This window comes from Mus caroli, unplaced genomic scaffold (assembly GCF_978045245.1).
Source record: "Mus caroli unplaced genomic scaffold, Mus_caroli_1 scaffold_9, whole genome shotgun sequence".
Taxonomy (NCBI): Eukaryota; Metazoa; Chordata; class Mammalia; order Rodentia; family Muridae; genus Mus; species Mus caroli.
In genome coordinates, this window is record NW_028227264.1 from 128,957,641 (window position 1) to 128,969,277 (window position 11,637).

General features: G+C 35.7%; 1 protein-coding gene across 1 annotated transcript; it reads right to left on the reverse strand.

Moving 5' to 3' along the window:
* Nucleotides 1-9,653: 9,653 nt before the first annotated feature.
* On the reverse strand, nt 9,654-10,598 carry LOC147002790 (olfactory receptor 6C6-like). Its single transcript, XM_085843449.1, has one exon. The coding sequence runs from the start codon at nt 10,596-10,598 to the stop codon at nt 9,654-9,656; it is 945 nt and encodes a 314-aa protein (XP_085699575.1).
* Between the last annotated feature and the right edge of the window lie 1,039 nt (nt 10,599-11,637).

The window sequence follows — 11,637 nt, forward strand, 5'->3', positions numbered from 1 at the left end:
TGTTAACGTCAGAAAATTTCCAAACCTAAATGTTAATGTCAGGGAGACTTGGACTGTAGAACACAATGACAAATCATTATTGATGAGCATTCTCATAAGTATTCAATTATGTGTCTATGTGTCATTTTATTAATATGAAGAATTTCAGAGTGAGAGGATAAGTGTTTTTATGTCCAGATGTATTTATAGTTTCAGCTAGGTATGCAGGTGATAGCATGTTTATAAAACATATTATGAAGAAAATTAAAACAAAGCTGCAAAATATTCTCATTACAAACTGCACTCCCTCCTTTCTTCTTTACTTCAGTTATTTAGTTTTTAAATTGTTATTAATATTGTTCACTCGAAATGTACCATTGCATATCTTCTGTCGACTTAACTCATAAACAATTAAACAAATATAAATCTTTTGACATGCACCAAGCAGTATTCTAACTGTACCACATATGTGTTGCCACAGTCCTCACATTAACCTGAAGAGTATGGAGGTCTATTATCCCTACAGTATTTACTTTTAAATTTATATGTGTATGCATTTATTTGTGTATATGCATGTACAAACATTCCATAGTTCATGTATATGGAGGTCAGAAGACAATTTGTGGTGCTTAATTCTCAACCTCTACCATGTGAGCAACAAGTATTTAACTCAGTATTTTAGGCATGGAGGCAAGGAACCTCTAACCCACTGAGACATCTTTTTAAAATGTTTTAATTAAAATAGAATTTCTCAAACAATATATTCTGATTAAAGTTTTTACTCCCTAACTCCTCCCATATGCTTCCTGTTTTTCATCCACCCTAATCTAAACCTGTTCTCTCTTTCATTATAATACAAACAAGCATCTAAAATAATTAATAATAATAATAATGATAATAAACACTAATAATGATGATATAATAAGATAACATCAAAACAAACCAGAAAAGGACAAAATAAACAACAAACAAACAGGAAAAAAGAGACAGAGAAAAAGTACAGTGAACGCACACAGACATTTTACTGGTTCTATGTGCATTTGAAAATGGGAAATCTGAGACACTAAGAGATAAAGCATGGGCCCACTCTCTCCTAAATCAGCAGCAAGTCAGTCTTCAGGGTTGTATGACTTAGTCACTGTCCTCTCGTTATTGGACTATGTGTTTTTTGTTTTTTTTTTTTACTGGTTATCAAAACAAAGGCAGAGTTAGTCTTATTTGTTGTTTAAACTAAAATGGTTGAGAAATAAAAAGGAGGCACAGTTAGATGTTATGTTGGTTCTACTGGTATAAAAGAATAATAGTTATGGGCAAAAAAAAAAAATCCAAATGAATATTCTGTGCAATTATTTGTTTACTTCATGTATAATATCTGAGAGAGATTAAAAACACCAAATACAACTAATTTTTCCTGTTGATTCTTGTTTGTTCAATATTTTGTTCCATGAATAATTAGGATCAGAAGCTGAGGATGTTTCATTTGTTAAAATCATCAGACAAGCTAGGTAAAGTTTTCTCAATTATATTGATCGATATTAACAGGGTTTTAGCCTATACACTATGTTTTCAGAACTTATATTTTTTTATGTGTCTAAAAGTAAAATATATTGAGATTAAGCTATTTTCCTATGGTTTTGAAACATTTTTATTAGCGAGTTATTTATAAAATACAGCTATATATTCAACTGAAACATAGTAATTATTCACATTTATGTGCTTTAGTGGAACATTTCAGCCCTGTATGCAATGTGTGGCATGTCTAACACTTCAGGATCATTTCTTTATCTTGGAAACATTCAAAAGTTAATATGAACATTCACAGAAGTTTCAATGAATTGCAGTCTATAGAACATAAGGTGTTATTCTTCCCATCAACTGTACTGATGAATTTATTAACTTTAGAAAGCCTTGATTCATGTACTTGTAGACCTTTGAATAATGTCTTTCTATTTTCTGTTTTTGTCTGAGTGAGTACTGCCTTCTGATAATAATGGTCCTACATATAGTGAGCAGCAGCATTGGAGTGGGACCCAAGCCTATGATCATGGGGAAAATGTGGTAGCTTTAACACACTAGATAAGTCTGTTGTCATCAGATGACTGCATCTCATACTCTGAGAACCTCTCTCTGGCCTTCCCCAATATCTATCTGTCTACCTACTGGTCCATCTGTCTGTCTATCATCTATCTATCTATCTATCTATCTATCTATCTATCTATCTATCTATCTATCATCTATCTATCCTCTATGTATCCATCCATCCATTTATGTATATTATATATATTTTGTATATTGTATAAGTGTTCACTCTCTAGCTTGTGCTAACTCAAGCTTGCTATCCTATTGCCACTGCATCCTAAGTTATGAAAATTACAGACTACCACATCAGGCTACATCTTCCTCTTTTCCCAGTCTCAACTCATCACCCAGTAGCTTCTTTGGTATTAAACTCAGCTTTACTTAGGTATTGAGACTACCTTTAGTCTTTAATCATAAATATATGGCTCTTCCTAAATTCAGACTCGAACACATGTGTAAAAGATAATAATCCCATAATATTCATCTTGATTAAGTGATACTTTGAATGTTTAATTTTCAGAGACCAAAAAGAATAATAAAATCTCAGGAAAATGTCATTTTACTGATACCTTGTGTGTATCTAATAATTTATTCATTTATTCATTTATTTTTCGGTGTTTTGAGACAGGGTTTTTTGTGTAGCCTTGGCTGCCTTGGAACTTGCTTTGTAGATCAGACTGGCCTCAAACTTAGAAATCTGCTTAACCGTGCTTCCTGATTGCTGGGACTAAAGTCATGTACCGCCACTACTCAGCATATATATTTAATTAAAAAAATCTTTTAAATTATGTATATGTGTTTGTTTGTGAGGAATTTTATTTTTGAATTTTTCTAAGTCAGGCATGCTCGTAATTTCTAAGGTCATCATTCCAACAAATTTTTCATAAATCTCTGTAGAATTTTTCTATGAAATGCTAGCACAAGAATTCAATATTGATTATTAAACAATTAGTTGATTTTTAAAGAGAAAACATGTTACTATACTTCTCATTCATCATCCTGCACATGTGTATATACTACATACAAGAATACACATGAACATAAGCAGAGTAAAATGTGCTCATACTTACCATTTGGCTGGAGGTCATTGCATGGCATCTGTTGGCAGTTTTTCTGTAGATGCTAACAGAGAGGCCCAGGTTGAATGGTGAGAGTGCATCAGAGATGTAAACACCAAGTTTTCTCAGGGAAACACACTGATCCTGAAAAGGCTCTGAAGTATCTGAGCCCCTGGCACACACTTTTTCCATGAGAGAGCTTCTGTCATTTAAAACACAGATGTGTTCCCACTTTTTTGTGAGCTACAATACAGTAATGCATAGTATAAATCGCTGGTTTTGTGATGGGCAGTCGATTAATGAAGAAGAGTTGAGTTTCTGGCTATACTTAGCACTAAAGACTGTTACTATTACTTTATATATATTCCAACTATAATAGAATAGAGACAAGAAACAAAAGAATCCTTGGAGCCCCATGTTTAAAAGTCACTTAGGAATCAAGATAATAATTTTTTGGCAATCAACTCCTCACAGGAAATAATAGGGGAAAGCCCAGGGGATGAAAACATTAGATGCACTGTTGGTTCTGGACAGCAGGACTTAAACAATAAAAAATAAAAAAGGTTTCCCTGAAATGTCCACAGTAATAAAACTGGTATAAGATCACTATATCCTTACAAAATAACTTGTGGACATTATGAAATTTTTTTAATAAAGGAAAGAAATGGCAAAAACAAGACAAAACAAAACCCAAAACAAAACCAAAACAATCCCCTCCCCCCCAAAAAACAACAAAATACCAAGAGACAACATTCAACAATTAGGTGAGGAAATCTGAAAAATCTGTTGGATATCATTCTGTATGACAAAATTTATGTTTTATTATCCTATTTGTAAGGACTGCTGTCAGTTTAGATACTTATTAGCATTGCTTCTTTACAATAGCACACTGCCTCAAGGTTTTATATGACTATCTTGGCACAAGTGATCACTGGTGATCATCTTGGGACTTGGGATCACTGATGACCATCCTGGCACATATGATCACTGGTGACCAAGGAAGCTTGAATTTTACTTAGAAGAGGGAATAAAATAGTCATAAGAGGCTGATGATGGTAGGAGGGGACTGGGAGGGAGAGGAGATTATGAGAGGGAATGGAGGAGTTTCAAGATCAGGTGTTGGAGGGAAGGACAGGAGAGATGGTCAGATGACCATGAAAATGAATGAGAATCTGCCACTGACAGGTGTGAGGAGATAGGGGCACCTCCAGGATGAGACATAGACCTAGATAAGGTAGGCACCCAAGAATCAATGGGGGTGTTATTAACTGTCATTCACAGAATTGGGGATATGGAAACTGATAAAGGCCACCTCCTGTGGCCAAGCGAGAGCCTCAGTGGAGTGATAGAGACACCAACCCACCCACAAAACTTTCAACCCAAAATTTATTCTGTGTACAAGAAATGCAGGCATGGGGGGATGGAGCAAAGACTGAGGGAATGACCAACCAAAAACTGGCCCAACTTGAAACCCATCCCATGGTCAAGCACCAATCCCTAATACTATTAATGGAGACAGGAGTATGTTGTCCTCTGAGAGTCTCCACCCAGCAGCAGGCTCAGACAGATACAGAAACCCACAGGCAAACAGTGGATAGAGCTTGGGACTCCTATGGAAGAATAGGAGGAAGGATTGCAGGCCCCAAATGGGATAGGAAGTTCACAGGAAGACCAACAGAGTCAACTAACCTGAATGACTATTGGAGTTCTCAGAGCCCAATCCATCAAACAAAGAGCATACATGGGCCTCCGTGCTCAGGTGTGCAGCTTGTTCTTCATGTGGGTCCCAAACAACTGAAATGGGGGTTATCCCAAAAGCTGTTGCCTGTACATGGGATATGTTCTTCCAGCTGGGCTGCCTTGTCTGGCCTCAGTGCCTAACACTTTAAGTGCCAGGGTGTAGGAATACTTAGGGGGAGCTCACTTGCTCAGAGGAGAAGGGGAGGGGTAACGGGGAAGGATTGTGTGTGTGTGTGTGTGTGTGTGACTGGGAGGAGGCAATGAGTGGGATATAAAGTGAATAGGTAAAAAACAAAACAAAACAAAACAAAACAAGAAACAAAATCAAGAGCCAGGCGTGGTGGCGCACGCCTTTAATCCCAGCACTTGGGAGGCAGAGGCAGGTGAATTTCTGAGTTTGAGGCCAGCCTGGCCTACAAAGTGAGTTCCAGGACAGCCAGGGCTACACAGAGAAACCTGTCTCAAACAAACAAAAGAAAGAAACAAAATTAAAATTTAAAAAGTTTCCTTATTTTTGCAAAATTGAATGAAACAGAGTAAAATGAAATTTTTTCTTGCTCTGCCTTATAAAAGGAAATATGCAGATATGTATCAGTGAAATAAAGCCTTTCAGTCATAGGAATAGTTATTATAGTAACCTGGACTGCAGGAAACCTTGACTCTGACCATAGTGGGCTCAATCTGGAAGGTAGAGAGGAGGTGGGAGTTGGAGGGGGAAACACCATGTTTCATTCTAAGTGGATGTCTTAAAGGACTAAAAATCAAAAGGGATGAGAGATAGAAGATAGAGTACATCTCAGTATTTAATACAGACTACGTGAAATATTACAAGCAGGGGACTTTTGAAGGGGAAATCAGGAAGGGGGAATAACATTTAAAATGTAAATAAGTCATCAACAAAAACTTAAAAGAAGAAATTGACATTGTACAGGTCCAAGACTGTTTCCAAACAGCAATACACTGAATTGTTTTTGACTTGGAAAGGTAATTTCAACTTCTTCTCATCTGTAATATCAGTATGAATATGAATAAATCAATAACTTGTAGTGAATGCAGAGTCATAATAATCATAACATCATTAAATACAACATAAAGCCAGGACAGTGTTAGTCATTCTTTTCAGCATTATCAATGCCTTATATGAACTGGAGAGATGAATGGTTTTAGAATTAATTCAAGGTCTTTTTTATAAAAATCTTAATGATGTGATAATCCACCCTCTTGTATGAAGGTGGGACCCTAATATATATTTGGATTTTCAGTTATCTGCTTTACTATGTAGCTCATATTAATCATTACCACAAAATATTTGAAGTTTCTTGAAGCTTCTACTTAAAACATTTCATTATGAAAAAAATTGTATTTCAATTTTGAGTACTTTCCTGGGATACCAAATAAAAGAAAATATGTGGAAATTTTTGAGCATTTTATGCTTTATAAATTGTTTGTACATACATATAAAAAAGAGTAATCTTCCTAGATTAAAGAGTTAATACTGAAGTGTTCATCTTGCACACACATTCAATGGCTTCTCTAATTGGAAAAACTAGATACAGAATATATTTCAAAATACAAGGTACACATAAAATATACATATATTCATTATGTCCCAGGAATCTCAACTAAGAAAAATTAGAAATGAGAACTTAGAATGTCGCAAAGAAATGAAAAATGTTTGATCTATTAGATACATGATTTGAATGTTTGACAATATGTGCATGTATTTAATATCACATTTGTACCAAAAAAACCATATGTAATACAATTCACCAATTAAAAGTAAAACAACAATATTTTAATATGTTTTCAGCAAATTTTTTTACAAGTATATGTGGAAATTATTGACATGATAGGTCCAAGTCCACACTTTTTTCTGAATAAGAGAGCCTGTCATGTTTTGATCTGTCCACCTCTCTCCTGTCTTGTTGCTTTCACCTTCGTTATCACATTAAGGGAACTGTGAGACAGGTGTCTGTGTGTCTTTAGATGCTCAGGTGTTAGAGAACTGTGAAGCAGGAATCTGTGAATCTTTAGATGTTCAGGTGTTATCTTTACTGAGTGGTCTGTAGTCCCAATAGAGCATACTCACTGAACAACTCTGTGGGCTGCATTTCTCCTATGTAATACACAGAGAAGCCAGGCAGAATCACTTGTCTAATCTGTACTGAGTGTCTGCTAAGGTGAGGAGGGGTGGAGTGTGTGATGTGGGGATGTGAAGTGCATATGCGCCCATATATGGAAGTTGGAGGAAAATTCCCGGGGAATGTACTCTCTAGGGTTTCTGGGAACCAAACTCAAGTGCTCACCCTGGCGTGGAAAGGGTTTTTAATCACTAAATCATCTGGACTCCCCTCAAGGTAAGTTCTTTAAGGCCTTCTTAGCTATCTATTATGCTCACTTTGCAATGTATAGAGTTATTTAGCACCCTTGTAGAATTTGTAACATGCTTGTACCTTTGTCTTCTTTCAGTTAATGTATTTTTATTAGTTTTTTATATTTTAAAATTATAATTGCAGCTCTGTCCTCTTTTCCTCCTTACAGGCCTTCTCATATATACATGCTCTCCTTCAAATTCACATCTTCTTTTTTTTACATTAAATGTTGATATATTTGTATGTTTTTTTATTTCCAGCATGATTATGTTCTCTTGATGCTGTGAGCCTGGTTGAAATGAGACACAGAGTAGGACTCTGGTCTGGCTTTAACGACTGATGGTCTCTGGACATTCTACCTCTTTAACTACACTGAATGCTGGTGATAACTTCTAAACAGTTCTTTTTAAAAATTTTTTTTATTAGGTATTTTCCTCATTTACATTTCCAATGCTATCCCAAAATTCCCCCATACCCTCCCCCCCACTCCCCTACCCACCCACTCCCACCTTTTGGCCCTGGCGTTCCCCTGTACTGGGGCATATAAAGTTTGCAAGTCCAATGGGCCTCTCTTCTTGCTCATTTTGAGGGTTAAAAGCCTCTGGCTTAGGTGACTAACACCTGTAGCCTAACAGAGGTGTGGGGGTTGGGATTGAGCAATGTAGCCTTTGTTCTATCTCAGCAGGAACTATGTGCAGCTCTAACTTTCAGCCAGCTAGTTGCAGGAAGAAAAAGGAACACTTTGAAAAGTGAATTTAGCATTTATTTCTAAGTTGTAAAAAGTTACCTATGAAAGCTCTTTAGGATAAAGGGGGAAAGTGGAAAGATCCTAAGTAGGCCAAGGGGTATTCCCACGCTCCTCTCTTTGTCCTCAGCATTTTGACATCTTTCAGAATACATGATCACATGGTAAAAAACTTCATCACAAGTTTTCACATAAAATCAAATCATAAATTGAAATCAAAGTTAACAACAGAATGTTTACATGAATATTCATTAGGAGTAATTATCAAGCTAAACTTAATCACCTGTCATAGCTCCACAGGTTCATCAAGAGTTAAAACCATAGCTAAGTTATTTTGTGAAGTTTTGTATAGATAAATCCAGTCAATATTTTATCTTCTGTCCTAGCACCTATAATAAATTGTTACTTCCCTTTTTATGACCTTTGTTAATGGTTTTACAACCTTTTGGAATGTGCTCTGGACAGTAGAAAGTCTGCTTACTATCAGAAGCAATTAACTAGTGACACATGGGAGACTGACAGAGTTCTCATTGCAGTTTTGACTATCAGAAGAGACCTTATAGCAGTCACACTATAAAAGAGATTAATAAATACTAATACATTTTTAGGAATTCTTACAGGATCATTATAAAGAATTGAAAAGTCATCTATTTGTTTATATAGCATCACTAAAAGGCAGTACATCTTAGGAAATCTGCAGAGATCTGCTCAAAAGGGTGGGCTAATACCTAATGATTGTTATATATGTTTAATAGTAACAAGAACAGCATATTAATAGCAGGAATCTTTCCTAAAGTGATTTTTACCCTGGGCCTTGTTTATGGATAAAATAATCCACAGCAAATCTGTTGTGGATTATTTTAACCCAAGGCAGACCATCTCAGGAAGATAACCTGTTAGTTGTTAGTTTGTCCTATGATGGCTCCTGACATCTTGAAAGATTGTTTTTCTTGAAATTCCACAAAAGTCACCCATCTGTCCCACAATATGTTTGAGACATTTAATATACTGATAATTTATAGCATCACATAACAATATTTGGTTTAAGCATTTGTGTCCTTTACAGATATGAAAGACCACTGAGATGAAAGTAATGACTTTCTCCCAATGAGTATATATATATATATATATATATATATAAATATATATATTCATGTATATATATGTATATATATAAAATTTATGTGTGTGTGTGTGTACAGTCAAATAACAAATCACACAGAAAATTGCTACTATTCAATATTTATTTTATTCAATGTAATGATTTCTGGAAACGGAAATGAAATAAATAAAAGCATATACTCATAGAGATACTTTTAGAAAGGAATTGGAGGAAGTTAGTTATTGCAGAGTGCAACCTTTCATGGGAAAGTAGAGTGTAAGGTGGAATGGAGTTACAGGAATCTTCGGAAAACACATTCTCTGTATGAAGTAACTGCTGACATAAGAAAACAATCATAAAAATATATGGACTAGAGTTTCAATTTTATCGTATGGTTGCAGTTTATAACTGCATTTTTCTCCTCCTTTTCAAGCTTTCTCATATACCCATCCTCATTCTCTTTCAAGTTCACATTTTTTTTTACATTAATTGTTTATTTGTACGCTTTTAAAACCTCAGCATGATCTTGTTCTCTTGAAAGAATTTTTCCTTGAAATTCCACTAGTAACCCATCTGTTTTAAACTTTGTGTTTTGAAAAGCCCAAAGTCTTTTGTAATATATCCCAGAAGACTTCTTTCACCTGCTGGTTTCTTAGTGTATAAATGAAGGGGTTCAGGAGAGGGGCGATTGAAGTATACAGCAGAGCTACACCTTTAGACACAGACACTCTCTCCCTTGCAGATGGTTTAATATACATGAAGATGCAACTTCCATATGTTATGGAGACAACAAACATATGGGATGTGCAGGTGGAGAAGGCTTTGGTTCTTTGCTGTGCAGAAGGGAAACTCATAATAGTCTTAATGATGAAAGAGTAAGAGAGACTCACTAGTATCAGTGTGACTACAAGTGTCACCACTGCTAAGACAAAGGACATCATTTCTAGAACATGAGTGTCTGTGCAGGAGATCTGTAAAATAGGAGAAGTTTCACACATGAAATGATCAACTATCCTGGAATCACAGAAATCCAGCTTCAGACCCATGGCCAATGGGGGAAAGATGATCAAGAATCCAGTCACCCAGGAGCTGAGGACGAGTTGGTGGCACACTTTGCTGTTCATGATTGTAGGGTAGTGCAGTGGTCTGCAGATGGCAACATATCGGTCATAGGACATGGCAGCCAGGAGATAAAATTCTGTGACTCCCAGCAAAAGAATGAAAAACAACTGAGCTACACAACTATTATAAGAAATAGTTTTGTCTCCAGTCACAATGGTCGTCAAGAATCTGGGAATACACACTGTTGTGAACATGATTTCCAAAAAGGCGAAATTACGGAGAAAGAAATACATTGGAGTTTTGAGGCGAGGGTCCAGCAGGGTGAGAAGCACAATGATTAAGTTCCCCACCAGGCTCATCACATAATTGAGAAAGAGAAACAGAAACACCACAATTTGCAATTGTGGGTCATCTGTCAATCCCAAAAGAATAAAGTCAAATTCCACTGACTGATTTTTCATTCTCACATGTAAGCCTTAGCAAACAAACATAAGAAACTAAAAACAAAATATTTTATGTGCATTAGAATTGTTTTTTTTTTTTTTTGTTGTTGTTATTTATTTACATCCCAAATGCTGTCACACTTCTGATCCCCAGAAATTTTGGGCTAGAAAACATTTGAAAATTGATTTTATGGTATTGTCCCTTTGTGGAATATGTCTCAAAGTCAGTTTTCAAATGTTTTCTAGCCTGAAATTTTAGGGGATGCAGAATTATATGCCATAGGTTGATTATAAACTTGTCCTAGTCTGGTTTTTCTCAACTTTCTTCTCATAATCTGTCCCTGTCCCCATGTGCCCCCTCCAAAAACAGAATAACATTTTCATTAATTTGCAAATGTAAATTAATACATTCACTTCCAAATGGCCTTTACTGTCATGCAGGCCAGGAGCGTCTAATACCTTTCTTGAGACTGAAGTAGCTGGACTACTGTGCCACTGGTTCTTGCTTTTTTTGTGCACTTATTTTTTTTTCCTTTTTGGAAATTATGGTTTAATTGTAGCATTTCCTCCTTCCCTTCCCTCTCTCTCAACTTTTCCATGTCCTCCGTTTTCTTGCTCTTATTCAGATTCATAGCCCTTTCCCTCTTAAATGCACGTATTTGCATGTGTTCCTAAATTCATAAGTACAACCTGCTCAGTTCATATAGTGTTACTTCTGTATGGTTTCACGGCTGACACTTTGGTGTTAAGTAGCCAGTTGGTGCTCTCTTCCCTTTAAACCAGTTTACTAGCATTCCTTCTTTCCTATGTTTATTACTTTTCATTTACCTTATTAATATTCTTTTCCTTTCCATGTGCTATTTTATAAACCAGTTTGGGGGAAAACACCAAACAATAGAATTTACAAAAATCAGTGTTAGGGAATAATTTTATGATTGATTTCTTAAGATGGTCAGGTTTTATTTACTAAGTAATTAGAAGCTTTCTTCAAGTGAACATATTTACTATTTTCCTATCATTCATAATGCTCATATTTAAAAAATTGGCTGGATATTAG

Bases quoted from the DNA above. Each gene is read 5' to 3' on its own strand.
- LOC147002790 (XM_085843449.1), bottom strand. From the start codon at position 10,598: ATGAAAAATCAGTCAGTGGAATTTGACTTTATTCTTTTGGGATTGACA.